This window comes from Cavia porcellus, unplaced genomic scaffold, assembly GCF_034190915.1.
Source record: "Cavia porcellus strain 051 isolate PalLab524CR breed Dunkin Hartley unplaced genomic scaffold, mCavPor4.1 scaffold_5, whole genome shotgun sequence".
Lineage (NCBI taxonomy): Eukaryota > Metazoa > Chordata > Mammalia > Rodentia > Caviidae > Cavia > Cavia porcellus.
Window position 1 is genome coordinate 1,175,111 of NW_026947488.1, and position 26,443 is coordinate 1,201,553.

Genomic DNA, 26,443 nt, shown 5'->3' on the forward strand with positions numbered 1-26,443 from the left:
CTGAAAGCTACCTCTGGTGTTTTTGAGGTCTGGCTGAGGTGAAGAGGGCCACCCTTCACCCTTCTTGGGGTAGGGCCATTGAGGCTATCAGGGGCTCACGGTGGACAGAATCCTGGCTCCACAAGCTGTCCAAGGCCATAGGAGGCTGGGAGGGTGGGCATGCTGCAGACAGCCTATAGCCAGGGAGCTATGCTCGGTGCTTGGACACAGCCTGCTATCGTTGGTCCTGCAGCTGTGGGGTGAGGACAACATCCTGCTGGTCTGAATCTGCTCCCTTGGGCATCATCCCACCCTCCACAGTAACTTGGGACTCCAGGCATTTGGCTTGTTTCCTGTACCAGCTGTACACAGGAAAAGCATGGCAGGGTCCTGTTCTCCTGTGCAAGTGCAGGGGCTGATCGAAAGATCACAAAGGGATGCTGGGAAGAAAGGTTTCCAGGGCCCAGGTGTCATGAGAGGGAGCCATGGCAGGACCTGCTGCTGAGAGGCCTTTCCTGGGGCTGTCATAGAAGTGGGGCAGCTTTGGGATCTCTCCTGAGATAAGTGAACGCCCCGAGGCAAGCTTAGAGTCAGGGAGGGCTTCCTAGAGGAAAGGGCCTGAAACCCCAGCGGCCTTGCCGTGGGTTAGGAACTGAGCCAGCACCAGCCAGGGAGCATGGCTGAATCTCGAGAAGAGCAAAAAGCCTGGCTCGCGACAGGGACAATGGTGTGAAGCCCGGGCGGAGAGAGCCTGTGCCTAGCACCAACTGCCCCACCCAGTGTGGGCACCATGCTTGTCCACCTCTGGATTGCCAGCTTCCTGGGCTCTGCCAGTGGAGGCTCAAGGCCAGGCCAGGGTGACAGACGGGAGGTCAGTGTGCTGAGGTCTGAGGCCTCTGTGCATCCCATGGTCTTCACCCCACACAAGGTCATTTCCAAGGAACATGTTGACCTGCCCTGAGCCCCTGGGATGGCCCTGTCCTGTGGGGCACCCAGACAAGAGTCCCCTTTTGCCACCGATGCCACAGAGGGTGACAGACCCAGACAGCTCACAGGAACTGTGGCTTGGAGAGTTCAGGGAAGGGGAGCCCCCACCAACCTGGCACAGGACACCCTTCACAGCTGACACAGCTGGTGGCCCTGGCACCCCACCCTTCTGTCCCTGACCACTCTGCCCCTTCCAGACCTGACCATCTCAGAAGGCCTGCTGTTTGTGTGACCACTATGTGAATGTGGGCGGAAGCACTGCCCAAGGGTGTGCGGGTATCTCTGGGCTCTTCTGCCAGCTCTCCTCAGGCTCAGCAGGGTACAAGGTGCCGTCCTTTTGGACCTGGGGTGCATCTCCTCCTGCTGGCTGTGTCTGCTGGCTGTGCCAGGATCCGGTGACCAGGCTGGGGGATACTATGAGGCTCCCAGTGCAGCAAGGGATCTGGTCAGCTGTGTGGGGCTGGCAGGGAGGGACTATGGTGTTGGGGTAGCCTCCTCACAGCAGCTGCAGCCCTGGCTGCTGTCTTGGGGAGACTCTGGACAGGCTCCTTTGTCAGGATCCTCACCATTCTTGGCTGGGGATGTCGTGGGCACCAGCTCTTACAGCATAAGCACTCGGTTTTGAAAGTCATGTGTCCTTGTCCCTGGCACCCTGGCTCCAGGGAAGCCTAGGACACCAGCATCAGGGCTGTGACTGCCCACAGTGGGGTCCAGAGGCGAGCCAAATGGCATCCCTCTCAGTGAGCCCCACCTAGAAGGTAGGAAAGTGGAGCCTGGTTGCAGCGATGGGGGTTGGGGAGCACTGACTCAGTTTAAACAGCACCCCCGCTTCCTGCCTCAGGGTGCAAGGCCTCACAAACTTTTTTTTCCATAACCTCTCTTGTGCTTGTCTTACAACCAGAAGATGTGCCAATCAGCGCCTGTCTCCATGGCACTTACCTCAGGACACTGCCTGCAGCCTTCGACTTTGCTGAGTTCCGCTCTGCTCAACCCTGACCACCCAACCCATTTAAAGTGCAGTGTAAAACCTCTCCTACCCGCCCATTATTTGGTGCCCAGATTTTGGAATACATGACTCCTCTGGGTCACAGCTGACTGATAAAGGTTGGCTCCCTCCCCTTCTCCTAGTGCCCTTCACGTCCCTGCAGCCCTGGTAAGGCTGAGTCTGCCATCGCACCAGGGCAGCGGTGGCCAAGCAGTGCTGCAGAGCTTCTGGAGGTGGCAGCCAGGTGTCAGAAGATGGCACTTCCAGCCGTCCAGAAGGTCCAGCCTGGGGTTTCCCTGGAAAAGACTGCAAGAGCTGAGGGCATTCTGGGGCTTACGGGGTGCTGTGCTATGAGGAAAACACTCATACACCTGCTGCCACCTTAAACCCTAAGCAGGTTTGTTTAATTCAGCGTATGTATACTCCTCTTTATTAGTGGATAAATATTAGAAAATCATCTCTCAGAAGGTGCAGTCAGGGGCGGGCTGAGCTTGCCCAGCCGACTGGGGGTAAAGCCCTCAGGAGGCCCTGGAGAGGTCTGCAGGGTGAGGCTGTCCCGCCAGGGCTCATACACCAGTGTGTAGCTCTCCGCCCTCTTGACAGTGAACTTGTAGGTGCGATTGGGCAGCAGGTTGTGGACTTCAAAGGTGCAAGCTGCTACTGGGATGACACCGCACTGCATGCACTCCTGCTGTGTCCGTGGCTCCAGTAGCTTGAAGCGCAGTTCGAACTGTTCCGGCACTGCCGGCTGGACGGTGACAAACCAGCGCAGGCTGACCCAGTCCCAGTGGGCCACTGACTCCTTTCGGTCAAACATGACTGGCATCTTGGTGCTCAGCATGAGCCGGATGTGTGGGATTTTGGTGGCCCTGATGTCAGACACCAAGCGGTGTTTGATATGCAGGCGGCTCGGCACCATCATGGCCAGGAAGTTGTCCATGGTGGCTGACAGGTCTACCAGGCGCTGCTCCACCAGCCCCCAGCCGGCCAGGAAAGGCCGAGGGTCCGGCGACTCAAGCAGGGAGTCCAGCTCTAGGCGGCCACGGTCCAGCTGCTCCAGCAGGTCCCCAAGCAGCAGGAGCTGGATCTTGGTCTGCGCCGTGCCCACCTTCTTCATGCGCTGGAACTTCCAGGGGTCAATGAGCTGAAACATGGTGTTGGGCAGCATCAATGAGTTCTGGTCACCCAGAGCCAGGTGCTTGGGGAGGATCTCGATGTAGTAGGAGCACTTCTTAAGCAGCTGCATGCGGGCGTGGTGGCGCTTGAGCAGGTGGGGACTGAGGTCTGCAGTCAGAAACTCGCGCAGGGTGTTGCGGCGCTCCATATAGGTCCTCCATGCCTCCGGTTCCAGCAGCTGCTGATCCTCCACCTCCTCCACCTCCTCTGTGTCCAGGAAAGACTGCGGACTATCCAGCTTCATCTTGTCTAGGCCTAGGCCTGCCACCTGGAAGGTCATTGTCTGGGAGCTGGTAGGGAGGGCTGTGTGTGAGCTGCAGAGTCAGGCGAGCCTAACCCTCCCTGCTGCCCCCACACTGGCCTTCCACCCTCCCCAAGCACAACCCTCTGAGAAGGGGGTGTGGAGGGACAGAGGATTGGCTGTGTATCAAGACAAAAGCTGGGGCCAGAAAACCTCTCCTGCAGGGCCAGTCGTCCTTCGCAGTGATGAGACAGGGCAGGGTTAGGTGGGCTCCGGGGGCAGAGCTGTCCAGACAGAAACCCAGCCACACGTCAGCTGTGGCCTCCGTTCCTCGTCTGCCAGGGGAGGGGAGGGCGACGGCAGTGCCCTCACTGCAATGAAGGGAACCGGGTTCTGAGCAGTGTGGTATCCCCCTCGGAGCATTCAGGGACCATCCTTACCCACCAGTTCCCCTGGGGATCCCCCCACCTTTGCAGAGCAGAGTCATATGAGGCTAGCGGAGGACAGGGCCCTGAGGAATCACCATGGTCCCAGCTCCTGGTACAGAGCCCTCACTGCCCATGAAGGCCTTCGCGCACCCAGAAGCGCTCACTGACAGCCCAAGTGAGGCCTCCACAGGGGTAGGGCCCATCGCCCATCCCCCACCTCACAGAGGGCAGCCTGAGGCTAGAGCTTGGAGCTGGTTCTCTGTGGGTGCTTAGTAGGCAAGCAGCTACCACTGAACTTCACCTCCAGCCCTCTTTACCTTTTTATTTTGAGGTAGCGTCTTGTCAAATTTCCAGGACTGACTGACCTCAGACCTGTGATTCTCCTGCCTCAGTCTCCTGAATAGCTGGGATTACCAATATCTGCCACCTGCACCTGGCCTCCCTTTCCCCAAGAAGACAAGGTATCTCTATGTTGCCCAGACTGGCCACCAACTCCTGGGCTCGAGAGATCCTCCTGCTCCAGCTTCTCACTAGGTAGGACTACAGGTGCACAGCACTATTTCATGCTGGTTCCAAGGTTTGAACACTTGACCCCACAGTCCATCCTGCACCCCTTGTCCCCAAACCCAGGTACCCAGCTCTTGAGTGTCAATAGAGGGGGTGGTGCATCCCGAGCCTAGGAAAAGCAGTGAGCGGCTGCAAGGCTGGCTTCACCCCGTTCACCTCTGACCCCCTGGCGGCCTCTCCCAGACAACCTGTCCCAGTGATCTCCGCCCCTCAGTTTGGTCAGCTCCCAGCCCCCGCGCCTCCGCCCCGAGCCCCTCTACCTACCCCCTCCTCTCCCGAGCACCCAGCCCACTCTCTGAGAGCCAGGCCACCTCCCCGGCCTGGGCGGGGCCTCTAGGCGGACGGAGCCCCGCGGCAAACTATCCAATCCCTTCTGCGATGGCCTCTCCCTCCGCCCCCGGTTACCATGGGGACCGGACGCCATTGTGACGCCCCTTCCGGCCTGCGGGGCCGGGACTCGGAATTGGCTTCTCTGCGCCCGCATCAGGACGAGGCGGCGGCTGGGCGGGCTGCGGGCTGCAGGGCTCCTTACAGTCGGGGCTGCGGCCCCTGCGCACCGCGCTGGCCCGGGGCTCCCCGGGGCTTCCCCGGGGCTCCAAGCCTCTGCGGGGGTGGAGAAGAGGCGACCCGGGGCCGGGGTGGGGCTCCCCCTGGAGCCCTCGGCAGGTCCTTGTGCACGCTTGTGCACCAGACGGTACTCCGGACCTGTGGGGTCGCCACCCAGCACCCCCACCAGGAAGCCAAACGATGTCCTCTAGCGGCGTGCGGGACACCCCGAGGCGCCCGCCTCACCCTGGGGCGGGTGGAGAGCGGAGGGAGTCCCGGTGCTGTCTCCAACCGGAAGTCGGGCGACTTTCCCAGGAGAATGCTGTCCCTAGTCGAGTCTGCCCAGCTTGCTGGTCAGCCCAGCCGCAGCCCCCTTAGCCTGGGCGTGACCCCGCCCCTGGGAGGTGGCTTTCAGATCAGCCAGTCCTGCTACCCCGGAGGCCTGAGGGCAGCGGTCTCAGGAGGCAGAGGTGGGTGGGTGGGTGGGGTGCCCATTCCCTCCCAGCCTGGGCTCTAACTCAGTAAAAGCAAATAGTAAAAAAAAAAAAAAAAAAAAGCAAATAGTCTTCGGTTTCGGTTTCGATTTCGGTTTTGGTATTTTGTTTCCTTTTGCCCCATTGATTCAGGGTTTCAATGTGTGGTTCAGGCTGGCCTTGAACTCACAGTGATCTTCCTTCCTCAGCCTCCCCAGTGCCTGGATTACAGGCTTTGCTGGTCATTGTTCATTTAAGTGTCCAGGGGATGAGAGCTAGAGTATTTGGACCAAGGGTCGCTGTCTCAGGTCTGGGAGGGGCTGGCACCAGGGCGCGGGGAGGGCACCAAAAGCAGCAGGAGATCCCGGGGGTGGGGGAGCAGCAGCTCTTCCTCCATGTACCCCCCAGCGCCCCACCCCGCCCCACTTTGTTTCTTATTCCTGATTTCCCATCTTTTTAATGGAACGTTTCATTGTGAGATGGGTGGATTCCCATACAGTTGTATGGGGAGCAGATTCGGGACCCTTCACCAACAGTCCTCCCAGCATCTGCAGCGCAGTGTCACCAGGAGCCTGGTACTGACTAAGGTACAACAATATAGGAATCTAAGCAGACAAGTTGATAAATTTGGAATTTAATTAACTAAGCTCAGTCCCTCCCCTTTCACGGTCCAAACAAGTGGCACCAAACTGGAAAGTTAGAGTTTTAAAAAGACAGAATCACAAAAGACACCCTTTTGGAAACAATTTAGCTCGAATCTTTCATTAATTTTTTGCTTGGCACCTGTATCCTGCTTCTTTGTTGAGCAGGTTAATTTTTCTCCTGTTCCTTCAGCGGTACAGCGCATTCGGCTTTTCCCATGGGACTTATACCCTGAGTAATCTTCCATTTTCCTGAATGCAGGGCACCAGTTAAATGTAGGGCTTAAGATGGCTTCAGCATTCCCCACTGGTTTTAGTGGATGAATCAAATCCTTGATTCCTGGTCAAAACAGATTGGACTTGGTTTGGGATATTGGGAATGATCCTGCCAGAACCAAGAGTAGGGTGCTCAGCCATGGGGTGGTGGTGAACAGATTTTCTTATCAGCTCTGTTGATGATGTTTCTCTTTTTTCCTATCAGCTAGGCACCTTCTGAGCTAAGACTGTCTCTAATAACTCCTGAATGGTTGGTGTAAAAGCAACATGATTCACCAAGGGCTAGGCATAGACCTCCCCATTTTAAGAATAGGAGGTCTGGGCTTCACTGGTTCTGAAGGACCATCTCGGCCAGGGAGTTTAGAGACTTCTCCAAGCGGCAGACATTACATTCAAGTGTGCTAGATCCCAATCTATTTTTTGCTTAGTATCTGGTAATTTTGGCCTCTCATTATGAGGGCTGTGGTTCCTTGTGTTGTGGAACCAGTTACTTCTAATCCCAAAAGGACAGGAACTAGGACTGGGGCCCTCTTTTTCTCTCATGAGGACCTCATATGCTCCCTCCCTCCCTCCTCCAGAATACCAGGACACTTGGGAAGAACCTGAGTGAAGATACAGAGCTCAGGATTAGGTCCAGTAAAGACAGCCAGGTGAGTGCAAGAGGTGAGGCCGTTTGTACAGGCAAACTGAGTTCCGGGCGGGGAGACCAAGTGTTGGTTGAGGGGGTAAGAGACATTTTGTCATACACAGTTGAATTACGATTAATTCAGAATGAGGAGTGCTTCAAGGGGAAATTTACATACTGAATACAAAGTCCAGAGCCCTGAATGTTTCCCAAAGGGAGGGACTTAGGTCCCTGTCTCCACTAGTATGAGGAACTGGAATCCAGGTTTGAGGTGGACAGACTTAGGTCTGTCTGGGTAAACAGACTTAGGGCCACATCTTTGGAGTTTTACTTTTGGTCCACTTAGCTAGAGTCTCTGGTCTTGCAGACTTGAAGTGGGAATGATGAATCCAATGGCTCTTTGCAGCAGCCGTGACGGCCTTGGGAGCACTCAAGGTGGCTGTCTAGGGTCCTTCCCAGCGGGCGCCTGGGGATGTGGGCCTCTCCTTCTGATATAAATTTGATCACCAGATTGATCTGCCGGGGGGTCATCAGGTCTTTCAGGAGGTCTGGTGGCCCTGGAACAAGCTGTGGATTGAATGCAGGAAGGGCTGGAGAGCCGGTAAGGACTTAACAAGTTCCCCATTAGTGACTGCAGCCAACTTATCAGCTTGGACACGGGGATCAAAGAGGGCGGTTGGCCTTAGGACTGATGTCCTGGAGGTAGGGGATACATCGCACAACCAGAAGGGCAAGAGGAAGGAGACTTACCCAATTTTTGTTGTAACCTGGCTAAGGCGCCACTATCCTGTGTCATTACCCTGACCTGTTTCGACTCTTGTGAATTATCTCCTTCCAGAACAGCAGTTTGGTCCCTGAACCAACTGACCGTTAGGTTGTAAAAAATTTGTTGACCACTAATTATAAAATACTCGGTCCCGGGACCAACTGGCCCTGGTTGTAAAACATTTTGCAGAGATAACTCCCTTTTTGTATAAGGTCCCTCCCCTTTTCTCTTCTTTGTGGTTTTTCCTCTTAAAAATGCCCTGTAACCTAACCTGATTACGCAGCTTTGCAGATTCCAACACAGGTTGTGTCTGAGACAGGGTCTCTCTATGCAGTTCACTGCTGGCCATGAGCTCACTTTGTAGCTCAGGCTGGTCTCGAACCTGCAACGATCCTCCTGCCTCAGTCTCCCGAGTGCTGGGATTACAGGCATGAGCCACCACGCCCGGCAAAGTGCTTCTTTTAAAGATGTCTTGCCCCCTTTTTTGAACAACATCTTGGGGCCTCGTTTTTTGGGGTTCAACATTTTTACCAGTCTCAAGAGCCAATTTTGAAATAATTTCCTTTATGGTTCTGTTTGTTCTCAATACTTGGCTTGAATTTTGGGGCCAGTAGGCACAATGTAATTTCCAACTGATTTCTCAAGCTGCAGCTAAATTTGAGTGATCTGAGTTAAGAAACTTGGGCCATTGTCAGACCCCAGGGAGGTGGGCATACCGAATTGAGGCACTATCTTAGAGAGGAGTTTCTTAGCTATGATGATTGCTGATTCAGTCAGAGTGATGTGCCACAAGCCATCTGGTGAATGTGTCTACAAGAACTAAGAGATATTTATGTCTCCCTCTTGGGCCCATTTCAGTAAAGTCTATCTCGTAGTGGTCTCCAGGGTTGAGTCCTCAGTGTCTCTTTCGAACATCAGTGGTGGCCAGCTTAGGGTTCACTTGAAGACACTGTGGGCACTTTTGGTGATCTCTTTAGTCAGACAAGATACCTTAGCTAATTTGGTTCCCCCAAGTGAGTGGCTGATGGGTCTCCTGGATGAGCTGGGGTCCCAACGATCTGTCAGCCTTCCAGAGAAAGTTGGGCTCCTAGGCTCTTGGCTGGTCTCAAGTCTGAATCTGAGTAGGATGACTTCAGTAGCATGGGTGGTGGGAGAGCTGGGAGGAGCATTGTAGGCCCCACTGGTTTTAGTGCCATCTTTCTGGCTGTCTCAACAGCAAGCTCATTTTCATGAGCTGTTGGGGTGTCTTCTCGTTGGTGCCCCAAACAATGGATAATGGATCTTTCTTCCTGATTTGTTAGTAGTCCTCTTTTCTGATAAATGGCCCCATGCACATAGATGGTAGCGAAAGTATACCAACTTTTGTCCCCATCTTAGGGCTTGAGCAGTTTTGCCCACTGAGCTGAAGTTCCCAACCCTAAAGCTTGGGCCCATATTACCTCAGTTTCAGTGGTCACTGTAGCTCCTGCCACTTGTGTACCTTAGAGGTAACTGCTGTCATCTGTAAAAAGGAAGGCTTCAGGCTGGACAAGCGGGACATCAGTCAGGTCAGCTCCCAGGCTTGAGACTGAGTCAATAATGTCCATACAATTACGTATCAGCACTGAGGGGTCATCATCAGGCAGGAGAGTCGCTAGATTGAGGGCAGAAGTAGATAGGAACTCAGTGCGGTCAGTATCCAGTAAAAGAGTTTGGTGCTGGACAATGCGAACATTGGGAAGCTTGCACCTATCAGGAGGTGACCACAATAGTGTCTCCACCCACTATCTGGAGTCTCTGGCCAATAGTCAATTTAGTGGCTTCCTTGGTTGCAGTGGCTGCAGTTGTCTGTAGGTAATTTGGCCACCCTGCAGCCATGGGGTCTAAGCACCGGGAAAGGTAGGTGATGGGCCTCTTCCAGGGTCCTAGGTCCTGGGTTAAGACCCCTTTTGCTATCCCATGACGCTCGGCCACATGTAATTGGAAAGGTTTGGCTAAGTCAGGGAGAGCCAGGGCTGGAACATTCACAAGAGCCTGTTTTAAATCATTGAAAGCTTGTTCCTCTAACTCAGTCCAGGTTAGAGGTCCAGATGGATCCCCTCCAGTAGAGGTGTGGAGTGGCTGGGCCATTTCAGCAAAACCCAGAGGTAGCCCAAAGCACCTAGAAGTTTTTAATCTGATGTTTAGTCTTTGGGGAAGGGATTTTTAAGATAGCCTCAATCCTTTTATCTTACAAAGCCCATTTTGTTTTTTAATACATACACCAGATAAGTGACTTTGGGCAGGCAGAGCTGTCTTTTTGGCAGAGACTCGATAGCCCAGTTTGGCTAAGTCTCAGTAGGGCGTCTGTGGCTTCCAGACAAGAGGATAAGTCTTTGGTGGCCAGTAGTAAATCATCTACATATTGAAGAACTGTGACAGGGATGTTCTGACCAAAAATCCTGTAGGTCCTTCCTCAGGGCCTCATGAAATAGAGTTGGTGCGTTTTGAACCCCTGAGGTAAATGTGTCCAGGTCAGTTGTCTGGATTCCCCCATTTAAGGGTCTATTCACAGGCAAAAAGGGGTTGCCCTATCAGAGCCAATGGAAGGGAGAAGAAGGCATCCCTCAGGCCCAATGTGGAGAAGCAGGTGTGTATAGGAGGCAGCAAGCTGAACAAAGTGCATGGGTTAGAAGCAGCAGGGTGCAGAGTCATGACTCTCTCTCATTTACCTCTCGGAGGTCTTGGACAGGCCGACAGTCTGGAGTCCCAGGCTTCTGGATAGATAGCAAAGGCGTGTTCCAGGCTGACTCAGTAGTAATCAAGATACTGGCCTCTTTTAGACTTTGAATGTGCTTGGAAATTCCTTCCTTGGCCTCTAAGCTGAGTGGATATTGGCAGGCCTGGATTGGGGTGGCCTCAGGATTAAGGTTGACAACAAGGCTGATTGCCAGTCCAGTGGGTTGGATACTGTCCAGACCCCATGAATCTCTTTAGCAACAAAGTTGGAGGGGAGTCTTCCAGGGGCGAGTCCACCAGAAACAAGTGTCATTTAGTCAAGGGGCAAGAAAAAGAATAGCAGAAGGAGGAGAGGGGGTCACTCAGATCTGGCTCCCTAAGGTCTCTAGTCTCTCTGTGAAACCCAAGAGTCACCGAGGGGTTTGTGCCCTCAAAAGAGATTTGAGCCTGTAACTTGTAGAGCAAGTCTCCTCCGATCAGGGGTAAGGACATTCGGGCATGACAAGGAAGAAGTGGGTCAGGGGCCCTCTGCTCAAGTCCGTGATGCTGGCCTGAGTCCATGGGTAAGGTAAGCCTTTACTTTTCCAGTTGTTTCCTGACTGCTCGTCTTGATTTGAGTCAAGGGACCCACTGGCTGTTGTAGGACTGAATAGCTCTCTCCTGTGTCTACCAAGAAGCTGACCTTTTGAGCTATCTCCACTAACTCTGAGAGTGCTTTACCTTTGCCTTTAAAGCTTTTTTAAATATTTGGGGCCAACTGGGAGACAAATGCAATATTTAGGGCATGTCTATCCTCAGGTGCCTGCGGATCAATAGGTGCATAGGAGGCGCTCCCAGAGCGCAGCTGGAGCCTGGTCAGGTCCCTAACTCACCTCTGCTTAGACAGATTAGTTGGCTTCCAAGCAGCTGCTTTTAAAAGCACCCACAGAGTCTGGTGAAACCGTAGGAGAGCTTCCTTACCTGGAATAGTGTGAGCTTGGGGCAGAAGCCCAGAAAAGGGGCACTACAGTCACTCTGCTGCCGTGCTCTTGGCCCGGAGAGCTGGAAGCCATCATTGCCCTGGCCACACGGTGTGGGCTTTGGCTCTGGCTCTGGTTCCTCTGGGGTTGCCGCTGTCTGGTCACTGGTGCTGCTGCTGTTGCTGTGCCAGGAAACAGTTAAGATGCCATGCTCTGCTGAAAGCTCAGCATGCAGGGAAGAGGAGGGGTGGCCCGATATTCTCTGCAGTAGGAACCCTCAGATTTTGGGGTGCGGGGGCACACAGCAGTTGTGAGGCCTGCAGGCAGGGGCAGGTAACCCCTCTACCTACTGCTATAGCAGCGGTGGCGGCAGCAGCAACAGCAGCAGCGGCAGCTGCGGAGGCAGCAGTGTTGTTGTTTTCAGAGTTGAGGTCGACCTACTAACAGAAAGAGAGGTTAGAAGTCCCTTCCGGAGGAGGCCAAGAGACTCCAAAAGCGGGCCATTTAAATTCACAAAAAGTTTGGCGCTTCCCTGGGTAAAGAGGTTCACCATAGGAAGAGGCTCTCCAACAAAATTCCTGAAAATGGGTAAGAACACATTGCAAAGACAACAAAAAGCAAAAGCAGACTGAGCCAATTACGTGAATAACAAACATTAAACTGGTGACAAACAAGACAAAGACAGAGACTAACAGACTGACACTGAAAACTAGTTTGACCTTTGGCCAACAGTTTCAGCCAATGTCTTGGTCTGAGAATGGTCTTGGAAACTAATGTTGCATCCAGAGTCTCCAAAGACCCCCAAGCGACACCCACGACAAAAAATACAACAATCTTACGGTAAGAATCTGGACTGCTCCCTTGGAATTAGCATCCAGGGGTTTTGTTTTCTCTTTGAAACAAAGAGATTCCTAGGGATGAGGACCGTCTCTGGGCAGTCCCCCTGAGGAACAATCCTCTCAAACAGAGGCTTGGATCCTATAATCTAGGCGTGCCCCCAAATAAGGTGGGTTTGTGGACAACAACATGGGAATCCAAGCAGCCTGAGCTCAGGACCACTTGTATGCAGACACCCTCTCCCACCTTGGAAATTTACAGAGTTTTGAAGAGAGAATCACAAAAGACACCCTGTTGGAAATAGTGTAGCTCGAATCTTTCATTAATTTTTGGTTGACACCTGTGTCCTGCTGCTTTTGTTGAGCAGGTTAATTTTTCTCCTGTGGATACAGCTCATTCTGCTTTTCTCCTGGGACTTGTACCCTGAGTAGTTTTCCATTTTCCTGAATGCAGGGCACTAGCGAAATGCAGGGCTCAAGCTGGCGTCATTTATGCCAAGCTACAACACTGACAGACACAGGACAGGTCCACACCCCCAGAACCTCATGGTGTCCAGCCCAGTCACTCTCCACAGCCTGGTTCTGTTGTCCTGGCCTGGGTGCCACAGTGTCTCCTTCCCACTGCCAACCTGCACCGGCCCCTAGCCAGGGATGGACTAGTTGGTCATCAGTCATCCCTGAACCTGGGGAGCACGAACACTCAGGATCTGCTGATCTTGTGGACACAGTATCCCTGGGCCAGGAGGGTGGTCCCCACCCTGGAGAAGGGAGGTACACCCCCGCCCGTCATAGAGACCCCCATAGCTGTGGCCTCCAGACATGGGCCTAGGGCTGTTGCAGCCAGCTGCAGCCAGGCACCCAGCGCCTGCCTCACCCCAGGTCACCTGGTCATTGTCCTTACTGGGGCTACAGTGCTCTTACACAGAGAGGTTCAGCATCACGCCCACGGTCAGTCCTTAGTGGGATTTGGAGCTGGGCCATCCGACCCTGTCCAGAGTGATCCCCAACGTGCCTCCCCGCACTCTGCAATCCCACCTAGTTGGGGTGAGTGGCAGAATCAGGGTCAGGGTGGGCACCAAGGCTGCCTGGCCGGTCCAGTGTATTCATGAGTGAGGGGAGGAAGGAGAGAATACAGCTAGCACCTCCAGGGGGAGGGCCCAGGTCTGCGACTTGGGGGGCTCTGGCTGGCTGCTGCAGCACTCTCACCTGGCCTGGGCTGTGAGCTGTGGACGCTGAAGATGGAGGAGGGAGGGAGAGGGTGTGGGACTGGGAGGGAGATGAGGGATGTCGGAGGGACGGGGCTTCCCAGGCAGGGCACACAGTCGGGCGGTGCCTGTGCAGCTGGAGCTGGGGCCAGGCCAGCTCAGGGTCAGGGCTGCAGGGTGTAGAAGGTGTAGGGTGTGGAGAGCAGAGTGTGTGGGAGGTGTGGAGTGTCGTGGTGTGAGGGTACAGATGAGGATATATGACAGGTTCTGCCTGTGTGACACTCTGCCAGGCCCAGCATGGCACCTGCCCAACATGGCACTGGATCCGAAAGATGCCAGGGTGTCCCTTCAAAACTAACTTCCGAGTTCTTCCAAACCAAGCCTCGCATTCACACCGGCATTCCCCCAATCAGCCGTCAGTCAGTCATTCTGCCCGCCCTTCAAACTCTGTCTAACCAAACAGAAGCCCCCTTCTGGCCTCGGAGGACCGTGCACTCTTCTGCAGTCCTCCTATGCTTAAGGTAAAGGCCTTTCTCCTTTTCTCCGTTTGCTTCTCTACCATGCCAAGGAAAAACCTGGTATTTTTGGTGCCATGACTCAGCTCGATGGGACGAGTGGTTCCCAGGGCCACCCCGGTGTGGCCTCCCCGGTCAACAAGCCGCCTCTTTTCGTTCTTTTGCTCCCGTTTTTCTCATCTCTGCTGCTGCTGTTTCTATCTTCCATCCTACAGCGACCCACCTCGATTCTCACAGGGGAGCCACCTCTCACTTCAGGGCTCCGGTCTCCCAAACTGTGAGCTCATGTCAGGATTTCCCTCACATCCTCTGGACCACATCCTTCAGGCTCCTGGATCTCGTTCCCTCGGTGACAACCGAGGTGCAGGTGTTGGGGGGTTCTCTCTCACACAATCCTAAGAAGGGTGACGACTCTTCAAGGCCTGGTGGCTCAGCCTTTGTAGCCTCTGGCTCACCTCTGATTTGGTCACAATGAGCAACGCTTCTTCCCAACCCAAAAAAGACATGCCGCTCGAGTGCCTGTTAAGACAACTAAAAATTCTCAGTGTCCAAAAAGATATTAAGCCTAAAAAGCTACTTTGTTTATACACCAGATTGTTTGACCACAGTACAAGCTCAATAACGCCTGCCACACGGCAGAGGAGACATTTGATGATGTCACCTTCCACGCTCGCGACAATTTTCCTATTGCAATGACAAGTAGGTAGGGATTCCTTCTGTCCAGGCCTTTTCTGCTCTCAGGGCATTTCCCTTCTTCACTCAGGCATGTGAAGCAGCCCAAGCTCTTTGGCCTACTCCATACGGTCACCTCGTCACCGGATGGTCCCGCGGTCCCTTCTGCCTCCCCCGCATTTCTCCACAAAACCTCCTGTTCTTCTCTGTCCTCATCCTTTCCTCCCTCCCTTCTCCCTTCTCCCTCTGTTTCTCCTCCACCCCTCTGTCGCCTTGCTCCTGGCTGCCCATCAAACCGGACCTCCTCCTCCCAGCCTCTGCCACCCCGGGTGGCCGCCTGCTTGCTGCCCCTTCCAGTCTGTGGGGGCAGGTCCTCCTTTGCAACCTATCGCAACTCTCTCATAGACTAAGCTGCTTCTCCATGACTATATATAAAGAGCTCAAATTTGGCATTAATTCCTATGACTTCCTAATGGCTTTCTTTGCTTTAATAACTGTCTTTGCTTTCACAGATATAAAAGGTTTTATTCCTTTTGATTAGTATAAGAACTCTCTGTTAATTGACCTGCAAAAATGTTCTAACTAGTCTACTTATACTTATGAATGTGAAAACTATAAAAGTAATTACAATTCAAAGTAGCCAAATGTATTTGAGTGCATCTAAGTTTATAATATGTCTGTTAAACTGTGAATGTTTCTGTGTGCAATATATATAGATTGTCTATATGTCACTCAATCACTCAATCAATCTCCATAACCTTATGAAAGACTTCCAAACTAAAGTTACAAAAATAAATTATTGTAAAATGTTCACAGCTAGGGATTTATCTCAGTGGCATAGTGCTTGCCTGGCAAGCATGAGGTTGTGGGTTCAATCCTTGGTACTGCAAAAAGACAAAAAAAAAATGTAATATGAGGGCTCAGGGGGTTAGCTCAGCGGCATGAGTACCTGCTTGGCAAATGTGAGGTCATCAGTTTGATCCCTGGCACCAGAAAAAAAAAAAAGTAGTATGTTCACATTGGTCATCATCAAAAGAAATAATGTAATACATTTTTTGGTTTAAAGATGCTCTGATATAAAGGTCTAAATATAGGTATGACAGATTGTTATTAACCTCATAGTGTATTAATGTATTCATGCTTCCACATGTACAGGTCTTCCAAAAATGTAAAACAGAGATTATTTATGGCAATAGATTCTGACCTCTGCCCTTAATAAAAACTTATGTGATGTATATCTCACCAAAGGTCAACAAGTTAGAGAAAAGCTTTTTATGTATTAGATAGGAATAATTGACTAAACGGGGTATTTTATGCCCAAATGCAAATTCAAATTGTTGTAAAATGTGGTAACTGTCATACTATAATATTATATATGGTTTTGATTTCAAATTTTCTGTGAAAAATATGTAACTGTTAACATTCTACAGGGATTTAAATACTAAGACATCTATGGTTGATAGAAATAACAGTTCTACTTTGTGTTCTAGGGTGCTTGGTATTAAGATATGGTAATAATGTTAAGCTTACTGCCTTATTACACTGTAATGTTATCAGTATTTTCTTCTGGATGTTCAACATCTGAGATTTGAAGACCAAAAACTAAGAAGTCAGATGGACTACGAGGACTGCCAGTATTTTGGCTCCAGCCCTCTGAGGTCAGTGAAGACCCAGGTATAAGAGAATCTCTACAGTGACATCTCATAACTCTGTGAGTCCCTGGTCTTCTGATTAAGGAGACTGTGAGACCACAGAGGAAAGTGATCTATGATATAGAGTGGGTCTGAGGAGAGTCACCAGGGGGGAAAATATCCCAAGCTTTCACAAAAAACAACTTTTGTCAAACACTGGCTGTGACTCATCCTGATGGCTGGCACTATCAAAAACTGAGAGGCTCCATACATGGTTCCAAGGCAGATTTGACTAACCTTGATAAATAGCAAGAGGTTAATTTTAATTAATGCAGGTCTCAATTGAACTTGGTCTTAAGCATATAGCAGGTCTTAAGCATATAGCAGGTCTTAAGCATATATAATCAAAAGATTTATAAAAATGTCATAAGATAATGAAGGAGGCCTCTCACAAAGATTTTTTCCATCTGGTCTTCCCTAGGAGGCTGGGCCCCCTATCTTCTCTCCTTGCAGGACCCCTCATGCTACTTATTTTTTGTTTATAGCTCCTTGTCTATTTAAACTTTTTTTCAAGATTTATTCAATCTGGGATGTGGGCCTCCATTACCAGAGAACATCTCATCCTGGCTGACACCCCAGGCACCAGCTTCTATATGGGCGATGTCCATCATCACAGTGAGGATATCAGTCCTCATCAGGATGCCCATTCAGCAGGAGGCAGTCTGAGAGAGTCATTGCCCCCTAGCAACCAAAAGATGGGAATGATGGGTTCCACCCTTGTGAAGCTCGGCCAGGCTCAGCACAGCACCTGCCCAACATGCGCTGGACCCTAAAGATGACAGTGTGCGCCCTCAATACTGACTTCCACGTTCTTCTTCCAAGCTGAAATGAAACCCTCTGCCTGTGCACAGGTACCAGCATTCCCCAATCAGTTGTCCATACGTCATTGTGCCCGCCCCTTCAGACTCCACCCTCTGTCAGGCTGAATAAAAGCCCAGGGGCTTCTCTATTTGCCTCAGAGGGATCTTCCGCTCTTCTGCAGCCCTCTGGAATCTGCAATAAAAGCCTTTTCCCCTCTTTCTTTTCTTTCTTTTTCTGCTTTTGCTTCTCTACTGGGCCAAGGAAAAACCTAACAGTACAGGGTTTGGGGGGTGCAGAGTGAGGAATGGGGCTAGGGTAGGGCAAAAGGTCAGGGAGGGTGTAGGTTTGCAGAGCCCTCTGGAATGGACAGTCCAGGAATGGCCACTTTTCCTGGGAACTCTGTGGCCTGGGCCTTGAAGACCCTCTAGGCATCTCTCCCTCTGGGCGTTCTTGGGGACTCGGACCTTCCATGCCAGTCACCAGAAGAAGACCCCTTCACCTTAAGGGCCTCTGTGACAGCAGCGGGGTGGGCCTCATGCTCATCACTGCTCACCCCTCCTCTGTGATTCTGCCCCTCTTCCTCAGGCTCCAGCAGCACATGGAATGTGCTGAGTCCCAGAGGCCAGGACTCGTGGCTTTGCAGGACAGGGAGTATCTGCGAGGAATTTGCATTCAGTGCCCTAAATGCCTGACCCCACACAGTCAGAACATGGGGGAGCCTCTCAGCCAAAGGTGGGCTCTCTATGGCTTCTTGGAGACAGCTGGGCTTCCCACCAGAGAGGCAAAACTAGGTATGGCAGACCTAAGGAAACTGCTGTGCAAAAACAGAAGGGGAGATGATGGCCAAATCCCTGCAGGGCTGTGCAGTGACAGCCCCAAATCCCCTTCTAAGGCCCTCCCCCACCCCGTTTTTCGTTTGTAATTACATTGTTCTGGACACTTCCTCCCCAGCAAGATGAGCTTCCAGGTGGCCTGGCCTGCCAGGGCTCCCTCTAGGCTTCTCAGGCTGCCCGACGGCCTTGGCCACCTGGGCTCCCTGGGATCCCCTATCACAGGGATCACGGCTGCATGGCTGCTGGGCCAGGGCTACTGTCCAGGAAGTCTTCTATCTGCAGCCAGCAGGCAGAGGCCTCACTGGGTGGGCAGTGTTCACACTGCCTGCTGCACCCTGCAGCACAGAATGCGAGGCCGTGCACTGCTGAGGTGGGACCCTTGAGAAAGGGCTTGTGGCAATCCTGCAATGGGCGTGGGGCCTGGTTGAGATCACGTAGGTGTTGGGGGGTGAGCCGAGGAGAAGCAACAGGCAGGTGGTGACCCCTCAGACCCCCTCCCACCGCCATGCTCAAGGACTGGGCTGTCTGGGACTCGCAGCAGCCCCTGTTCGCCCCTGTGAGGGGTCCGCCTGAGTGGTGAGCCCATATGGGACTTCCCTGCCACTCTGGCCTGCGTGCTGGCCCCCTGGCCCACGTCCCCAGCTCCTCCTCCCCACTGTCACATCCACTGTCACCCGTGCCTGGCGCTCCCCCAAACCTTGAACCACTGCCTTTTGCTTTCCACCGGAAGAGTGGTGTGCTGAGCTGACTGCGCTCTGAGGGTCGCTGCCCTTGCGCTTGCGGGGCTGCACTGCCCTGCACTGAGCTCTGTGGTGTTAGGAAGTTTGGCTAGTTTAGTTTGCCTACGGTGTTTTCGGGCCAGCCCACTGGTGCTGAGCAGCTGTGCTTTGCATGGACCCGTGGCGTGGAAGCTGGGACTCCCTCGCGCTTGCCCTCCGGCCCTCCGGACAGAGCCCCGCCCTCCTGCGTGGGCGGGGCCCGGGTGCTCCAGCTGGGACCCCCTCCTCCTCGCCCCGCCCCGCCCCGCGCCCGCTCAGTGGCTCGCACCTGTGGATCCTCACTGCCACACCCAGGGATCCAGGACTAGAGGCACCCTGTGGCCGGGGCTGGGGCCCGCCTTCTGCCCTGCCCTTCGGGACGCAGGCAGGGGGCCTCGTGGGAGCTACACTGGAGGGGTCGCGAGCGGGTGCGACCTGGCACTCCGCAGCGCGCGCCGGGTAGGGGCGCTGCGCAGGGAGCACCCCGCACCTGCCGCTGACCTATGCGTCTCCACCGGCGCCCCGGCCCGCAGTCCTCCGCGGGCATGGAGCCTTTCCTTAGGAAGCGCCTGGCGTTTCTGTCCTTCTTTTGGGACAAGATCTGGCCGGCGGAGGAGCCAGAGGACGACGGCCCGGTGCCGCGGGGCTCTGACGCGGAGCCCGCGCCCGAGCGCCCCGCCGAGCCCCGCAGTCCTCCGGCACCGCGCGCTCAGATCTTCCGCGCGCTCTACGACTTCACCGCGCGCTGCGCCGCCGAGCTGAGCGTCAGCCGCGGGGACCGGCTCTTCGCGCTCAGGGAAGAAGGCGACTACATCCTCGCCCGCAGGCTCTCCGGGCCCCCCAGCGCCGGCCTGGTACCCATCACCTACGTGGCCAAGGCTGCCCCGGAGACGCTCGCAGACCAGCCGTGAGTACCTACGCCGAACCCCCGTGGGAAGGCAGGGACCAGGGATCTTGTTGACCCAATGTCTGTGGACGCCAGACCGAGCAGGCGCGGGAGCAGGGGTAACCAGGCCGCTTCAGGGCAGGTCGGGCCGAATCAGCGATGGAGCTCTGCTCCAGGCTGTTGCGTTTGTGTTGGGATCCAGCGAGGGTGATCACAGAGCGGTTCCTGTTGGAAGGCCAAGGGCTGGGAGGTGCGGGGCAAGCTGGGCACCTGCTGCTCTAGGAGCTCCTGGCAGGGACTTCGGCTTTCTAGGAGCTGTGCAGGGGCCTCTAGGACTGGACGGAGCTTTAAGCCAGGCCAGAGCAGAGTTCACACTTACCAAACCCCCCTGAGCCTGTCCAGGTGTGGAGCAGATGGCCTGTCTGGGGACTCTGGGTCCACAAGGATGGGGGATCCACTGGCAGCAAGTGGCCTGCGTGGATTCCTGGCCTGCACGATCCATGGCCTGTGATCTGGGGGCTCGGTGCTCCCCAGCGGTGTTCTTGGAGGGGGCAGGCTGCATAGCCTCCTAAGGTACAGGAAGAGCCCATGACTCCTGTGTGCCAGCCCCAAGCTGGGCCCTGCTGTATGGTGGTTGCAGTGCAGAGGCCTCAACTGTTTGATCTGAATCCTGGGATGTGTCCCTTGCCTGCCTTTCAGCCCAGGTGTTGCTGTCATTCCAGTCAGTAACACAGTCAAGATGGGCAAGTCCTGCCTCCTTTAGGAAAGGCCAAGCAGCAGGGGCAGGTCAAAGCTGGTGGGTAGCAGTCCAGCCAAGCGAGTGGCGCACTTGGCAGCTCCTGTACTCCGCTGGGCCCAAGCCCTGGGCCTGCCCTCTGCAGAGCAGCTCAGGTCTGAGCATCCTCAGAGCCACCTCCAGCATCTTGGGGACCATAGTGCTCACAGATGCTGGGGCTTTCCTGTGACAGTGAGGATGGAGTCACAGGAAGAAGCTTTCGAGGAGCTTCAGGTCTTTGTCCAAGGTTGCTGGCAGCTATCATCACGGGGAGGGGCCACACAGATGTGGAAGGCAGAGTCTATGTGGCTCTGAGGCTGCTGGCTTGGTAGACAGGCAGGGCAGGTGGGGTCAGGCAAGGCTGCTGTGGGGAAAACTAATGACTACCTGGGCCTGGAGATGAAAGGCTGCCTCTCCTGGCATCATCAGCTGCTAAGGCGCCCCCACACTCCGGAAGAGACCCCGAGGCACATCTCCCAAAGCTCAAGGCCTGGGCCTGTATCCACCCCTTCCTCCCCATCACTTCTCCAGCTGTGTCCACATCTCCAACCCAAGTCCAGCCCTGTGGCCTCTGCTGAGTGGGCTGCTCTGCATCACCCTGCGGGTCCCTCGCTTTCTCATCCTTTCCCTAAGTGGTCTCTCACTGGCTCCCATCCATCCCTGCTCACTGCATTCCCCCATTTGGGTAGATTAGGGGCTGTGCTCACTGTGACTTCCTGCATGGCTGTGGTCCCCAGCATAGGGCTGGCACACCTCACTCCTTGCAAGGTCCCAGAAGTGGGAGGCTTGGGGTAGGGAGCTGGGCCAGGTGTGGACCACGCCTGGGCCTTGGGCAGTAGAGCCACATACAGTGGGTGGCATGGGAAGGGACTTCGTCTTTCCCCAGGATGTCTCTGGCTCCTGGGTATGAGTGAGCCATACTTGGTGTGACTTACATGGATGGTCACCTGCAAGGGGACAGCAGGCATGGGGTCCTGTACATCTAGATGCCTAAGGAGTGGGTACCTAGGAGCTCCTGTCTCCCTGTGGGAGAGGGAGCTCCCCAGTTCGGGAGGGAGCGTCTGTGTGGGTGAGGCCAGGGAACTCAAGACTGACCTGCCCTAGTCTGGCCTTTCAGAGGAACACAGGTGCTCTGAGCACTTTCCTCCCCAAATTCCCCGTGGGCCTCTCCTGTCTTTCTGCCAGCCTGGATCCAGTGGCCTCCAGGAGCCCCCAGCTTCCATCTAACCAGCTTCCCCAGGTAGATCGACCGACTGTGCCCAGTCAGGCAGCACCCATGTCCTGCCTGGCCGTATCCGCAGCCCAGTACATGGTTCTGAGCCAGTTTGTTGGGGGACCCTATTTCCCAGTGAACCCTCCTCAGAGGTCAGAAAAGTTTCAGATTTGATGGGTTCAACATAATTCTTAGCCTGTAGCTGGGGCTGGAAACTCATAAGCCAAGTCATCTGCAGCAGGGCTCACAGGTGAGTGGACTGGCTCAGTGGCAGAGGGAAGCATTCAGATCACCGATGGTGGCTGGGTCAGCTCTGTGCTGGCCTTAGTGGTCCCCAATTCAGCCCTGAGGGCCCTTGAGGGCAGCACTGGGACCCAGGACCCCAACATGGCACCTGGCTCTGCCTTTGCCTTGAGAGATGGCAAGATAGCTGAGGCCCAAGCCTGGCCAGGGTCCCACAGGGCTGGGCCTGTGAGGTGACCACAGTGCCTACTGTTTGCAGCTGGTACTTCAGTGGGATCAACCGGACCCAGGCCCAGCAACTGCTCCTGTCCCCTGCCAATGCACCAGGGGCCTTCCTTATCCGGCCCAGCGAGAGCAGCCTTGGGAGCTACTCACTCTCAGGTAATTGGTAGGCCCCTTGAGACTGTCCCCAGCAGGGGGGCAGCAGGCCAGCCGCCCAGCGAGAACTGGCTCCTTACTCATCTGGTCATGCCATCTGCTTGTCCTCCCCTCCCTTCTTCCTTTCTCTCCCTTCTTTTTTTCATTTGCTTATTCACAATTCATCCATTTGATGAGAATCTGTTAAACACTTTCTCTCTGCTCCCTGCCCGTGCCCCACACTGCACACAACACTGGCCACTCAGGGGCCTGCGACCAGTCTGATCCAGGCCATTTGGAGGTTGGGTGGTGGTGCCTGCACAGGCTGCTGCTGAGGCACAGTGTCCTTCTCTGCTCCTCTAGTCCGAGCCCAGGCTAAAGTCTGCCACTATCGAATCTGTACAGCGCCCGGCGGCAGCCTCTACCTGCAGGAGGGCCAGCTCTTTCCCAGCCTGGAGGAGCTGCTCGCCTATTATAAGGCCAACTGGAAGCGGATCCAGAGCCCCCTGCTGCAGCCCTGCAGGCCTCAGGTGGGCCGCATAGGACCCCCTCTCAATCACTCAGCCGGCTCTGGGGCCCAGCCCCGGCTCCAGGGGAGCAGGAGGAGGCAGGAGCCAACCTGAGGGAGGTGCCCACAGCTGTGCAGGCCTGGAGGGCAGAAGCTGTGGGAGGAGATGCGATCCTGATGCCTCCCCAGCTCTGGGACTGTCCCAGACAAACTAAGACAAGGGGCCAGGGTAGCGATCTAGTTTCTCTGGTCTGGTAATAACAGCCCAGCCGGTGGTGATAATGAGTGTTTGTGACAAATATCCGGCTCAGGCAAAGGCACCACTTAGGTCCCCGAAGCAATCAACTCCCACGGCCAGCACCATCCTGGGTCAATGTGTGCTGGGGCAGAGGTGCCCAGGGTCTCTGCTGCGCTTGCCCAAGACAGACGGGGAGGCGGGCCCCTGCTGAATGTCCACCCTGCCAGGGGGGCAGCAAGCCGAGCACTGAACGCCTCCTTCCCACAGAAGCCCCTGGCGCAGGACAAGTGGGAGCGGCCACGCTCAGAATTTGTCCTTCGGAGGAAGCTGGGAGAAGGCTACTTTGGGGAGGTGTGGGAAGGCGTGTGGCTGGGCTCTGTGCCCGTGGCAGTCAAGGTCATCAAGTCAGGTGAGGCTTTGTGCCCGAGTCCTCCAGCCAAGCCCAGGCCCAGCACCCACCACCCTCAGACCCTGGGAACTTCAGGGCAGTGGTGGCAGGTGATACGGACAGTGCTGGAGCAGAGTCCTCTCCTGCAGCTGACATGAAACTGGCCGACCTCGCCAAGGAGATCGAGGCTCTGCAGAGCCTGCGGCACGAGCGGCTCATCCGGCTGCACGCGGTGTGCTCCGTGGGGGAGCCTGTGTACATCGTCACTGAGCTCATGCGCAAGGGCAACCTGCAGGCTTACCTGGGCAGTGAGTACACCACGCCGTGCCCTGCAGCAGCAGCCCGTGTCACCCTGGGAGGACAGCAGCTGCCGCTCTAGGCCTGGAGGTGTCTTGGGACCTATTTACATGACATGTGGCCCAGGCTACACAGATGCACCCCTGTCAGCCTCCAGCCGACGGGGACCGGGTTTTTGGGTCTGGGGTCCTGGCTTCACTACACTCAGAGCCTTGTGGTTCCAGGGCTAGGGTAGAGTCCAAGCAAGGGAGGGGATATATCAGGGTCACCAGCCTCTGTGTAACGTGACCATGGCCCCAGCCAGCTTGGGATACCCAGCCCTTCTCGGGTCCTCTGCCCCTGGTCTCCCCTGGGGTCTGAGAAGATTGCACTGAGAAGAGAGGTGAGCACAGACACCCTCTTCCCACCTCACTCACCGCCCACCGTGGCCTCCATGGTGCCGCCCCACTCCAGCTTAGAGATGAGGAGACTGAGCCCTAACTGACCTCAGCCCTGTGCCTTCCTGGGCCCTGGCCCTCTGGCCCTTGACTTCTGATTTCTCTTCCCCTGTAGGCCCCGAGGGCCAGGGACTGAGCTTGCCTGTCCTGCTGAGCTTCACCTGCCAGGTGGCCGAGGCCATGAGCTACCTGGAGGAGCAGCATGTTGTCCACCGGGACCTGGCTGCCAGGAATGTGCTCGTGGGCGACGACCTCACCTGCAAGGTGGCCGACTTTGGCCTGGCCCGGCTACTGAAGGTCAGTGGGAGAGGTCCAGGCTTCTGAGCCTGTGGGAGGCAGGGAGCTTGCTGTCTGCTCACACCAACCTCTCCTGTCCCCAGGATGACATCTACTCCCCAAGCAGCAGCTCCAAGATCCCTGTCAAGTGGACGGCCCCTGAGGCAGCCAATTACCGCATCTTCTCACAGAAGTCTGATGTCTGGTCCTTCGGCATCCTGCTGTTCGAGGTCTTCACCTATGGCCAGTGTCCCTACGAAGGTGCACTCCCTGGGGAGACACAGGCCTCATCCCAGCACACACTGCCCTGGGGGTCACTGGCCCTGGGTGTTGGACCTGGGCCCTGAGATTACTCCTGGGGCAGAAAGGTCCAGCCAAGGCCAGCTGGTGGTAAAGGAGGCTGGGATCGGGAGCTCTGCATAGTGATCCTGGCTGTCTCATGCCACCCTCTCCAGGAATGACCAACCATGAGACACTGCAGCAGCTCAGCCGTGGGTACCGGCTGCCCCGCCCAGCAGCCTGCCCGGTGGAAGTGTACATGCTTATGTTGGAGTGCTGGAAGAGCAGACCTGAGGAGCGGCCTACCTTTGCCATGCTGCAGGAGAAGCTGGACACTGTCCACAGGCGCCTGCACTTGGGCCTCACGTGACTGGGGCTCTGGGCCAGGGTTGTGCGGAGCCTGCTGCTCTGGTCGGGCATCTCCTAGGACAGCGCTTGTCAGTATCACATCCCAGGGAGGCCACATGGCCAGGACCCTACAGCCTTTGTACATCTGGCCAAGGGCCTCCTGCACTGACATGGCCCCCCAGATGGCAGAAGGGCTGAGGTCCTTGGCCCTGTGTGGCTGGTGTTCCTGGCATTTTCAGAAGAAGGGAGAAAGCCCAGAAGTGGAGTTCGTGGAAGCACTGGAGGAGAAGGCCCTGAGCCCAGTGGCTGCCCCCTCTCTTCCCCTGAGCTTCCCTGACTCCCTCGCTGGGCCAGAGGAGAGGCCTGAGTTCCCACATGTCACCATGTGCTGCATCTCAAAGCAGACACATCAGCATATGCTGTGCACAGCTGGGGACAGGCTGTGCCCCCCTGCACTGCAAATGTGGGCACATGTGGGCAACATTCAATAAGTATAATCCACTCAGCCATGGGCACAGCCATGCCACACACACAGCAGCTCCCTCCACCCAGAGCTAGGTGCTAGGGGTGAAGAGGTCTGTCACAGCTCGCAGAAGTAGGAGAGAGAGGGAGCTGGACCCCATCCAGTCTCAGGATCCGGCAGAGGCATGAGCCTCTCTGGGCTTGGCTGGAGCCTGCAGGCTGGGACTGGAGCAGGCAGCTCCGTCAGGCCACAGGAGGGGCAGGCTGGTGGCCAGCAGCTGCACTCAGCCATTTCCAGGGGAGGACCTGCATCTCCAAGTTGGTTCTCAAGTGGGCGCTAGTTGAGAGGTGGTTTCCTGGATGGCAGGTTAGTGGGCAGTGCATGCAGAATACAGTGGTACGCTGACAAGTAGGTGACAAGTGACTCTCTGGTCAGAAAAAAGCCCCAGATGGGGTTGGACCTTGAGGATGGCACTTTATGGCTCCATGTTGCTGACTTGACCCTGGAAGCTGCAGTGGTGGGGTGAGGGTTGGAGAGGGGACTGGGGCCTGAGAACACTGGCCACCTCTGTGACTGCTGTTGTGGGGTTCATGGCTTGGTGCCGCTCAGGCGGTGGGCATGTGGCAGGAAGCTGGTCATGGGGTGCCCCAGAGACCCAGGAAGGAGGTGGACCTAGAGTCTTGGAGGGGCACCAGCCCTGCGCGAGATGGGGACACAGTGGTGTGGTCTGCGCCTCTGGAGGTTTCATGTCCCCGCTTGTTCCTCTCCCTCAGACTCTGCCTGCCTCTCCTGGGTGCCCTGAGGCAGGCGGGTCTCCCCTGCTGTATCCTTCTTCGCCCAGATGTTTTCCCTTTGAAGTCGACCAGCCATGGAAAGAAACTAAAACTGTGAGCTGAAATACATCTTCCTTCTTCTGAGCTTTTCGTGGCAGGTATTTTGTTCACAGAGGCAAAGCGCCAACTCAGACAGTAGCGTATGCAGGGTGTTTTGTCCCAGCAATGGGAAGATGACTTAATTCAGGCACACAGGAGCAGGGGGGTGGTGTTTGTTCAAGGTCTCTGGAGACCCTGCCTCCAGC

The 26,443-nt window shown here is 55.2% G+C and overlaps 3 protein-coding genes across 8 annotated transcripts; 2 read left to right on the forward strand and 1 right to left on the reverse strand.

The window, feature by feature from the left end:
- Nucleotides 1–2,323: 2,323 nt before the first annotated feature.
- On the reverse strand, nt 2,324–5,276 carry Fndc11 (fibronectin type III domain containing 11). 4 transcript variants are annotated; one of them, XM_063248013.1, is made up of 3 exons: nt 4,628–4,757; nt 3,582–3,739; nt 2,324–3,417 (listed from the first exon to the last, which is right to left on the reverse strand). In XM_063248013.1, the coding sequence occupies exon 3, from the start codon at nt 3,405–3,407 to the stop codon at nt 2,406–2,408; it is 1,002 nt and encodes a 333-aa protein (XP_063104083.1). In that variant the 5' UTR covers nt 3,408–3,417; nt 3,582–3,739; nt 4,628–4,757; the 3' UTR covers nt 2,324–2,405. The 4 variants fall into 4 exon arrangements, with proteins under 4 accessions (XP_063104083.1, XP_013000060.1, XP_063104084.1 ...); XM_013144606.3 differs by lacking the exon at nt 4,628–4,757 and adding an exon at nt 5,156–5,276 and having other exon boundaries at nt 2,324–3,739; XM_063248014.1 differs by lacking the exons at nt 3,582–3,739; nt 4,628–4,757 and adding an exon at nt 4,769–4,861.
- LOC106025977 (uncharacterized) lies at nt 4,595–17,282 on the forward strand. Of its 2 annotated transcripts, none has more exons than XM_063248015.1 (4): nt 4,595–5,379; nt 6,878–6,949; nt 16,132–16,232; nt 16,780–17,282. In XM_063248015.1, the coding sequence occupies exons 1-2, from the start codon at nt 4,770–4,772 to the stop codon at nt 6,907–6,909; spliced, it is 642 nt and encodes a 213-aa protein (XP_063104085.1). In that variant the 5' UTR covers nt 4,595–4,769; the 3' UTR covers nt 6,910–6,949; nt 16,132–16,232; nt 16,780–17,282. The 2 variants fall into 2 exon arrangements, 1 of the variants encoding a protein (XP_063104085.1); XR_010047244.1 differs by lacking the exon at nt 4,595–5,379 and adding an exon at nt 5,445–5,969.
- Nucleotides 17,283–18,773: 1,491 nt separating this feature from the next.
- Nucleotides 18,774–26,282, forward strand: Srms (src-related kinase lacking C-terminal regulatory tyrosine and N-terminal myristylation sites). 2 transcript variants are annotated; one of them, XM_063248016.1, is made up of 8 exons: nt 18,774–19,564; nt 22,034–22,155; nt 22,495–22,661; nt 23,145–23,286; nt 23,415–23,573; nt 24,115–24,296; nt 24,380–24,505; nt 24,731–24,869. In XM_063248016.1, the coding sequence occupies exons 1-8, from the start codon at nt 19,161–19,163 to the stop codon at nt 24,734–24,736; spliced, it is 1,308 nt and encodes a 435-aa protein (XP_063104086.1). In that variant the 5' UTR covers nt 18,774–19,160; the 3' UTR covers nt 24,737–24,869. The 2 variants fall into 2 exon arrangements, with proteins under 2 accessions (XP_063104086.1, XP_003462846.2); XM_003462798.5 differs by having other exon boundaries at nt 18,784–19,564; nt 24,380–24,536; nt 24,731–26,282.
- Nucleotides 26,283–26,443: the final 161 nt, after the last annotated feature.

Coding starts and splice junctions, on each gene's coding strand:
- Fndc11 (XM_013144606.3), bottom strand. CDS start 3,407: ATGACCTTCCAGGTGGCAGGCCTAGGCCTAGACAAGATGAAGCTGGAT.
- LOC106025977 (XM_063248015.1), top strand. CDS start 4,770: ATGGGGACCGGACGCCATTGTGACGCCCCTTCCGGCCTGCGGGGCCGG. Junction 5,380..6,877: donor AGCGGTCTCAGGAGGCAGAG/GTGGGTGGGTGG, acceptor TCCCTCCTCCAG/AATACCAGGACACTTGGGAA.
- Srms (XM_003462798.5), top strand. CDS start 19,161: ATGCGTCTCCACCGGCGCCCCGGCCCGCAGTCCTCCGCGGGCATGGAG. Junction 24,297..24,379: donor GCCTGGCCCGGCTACTGAAG/GTCAGTGGGAGA, acceptor TCCTGTCCCCAG/GATGACATCTACTCCCCAAG. Junction 24,537..24,730: donor TGGCCAGTGTCCCTACGAAG/GTGCACTCCCTG, acceptor CACCCTCTCCAG/GAATGACCAACCATGAGACA.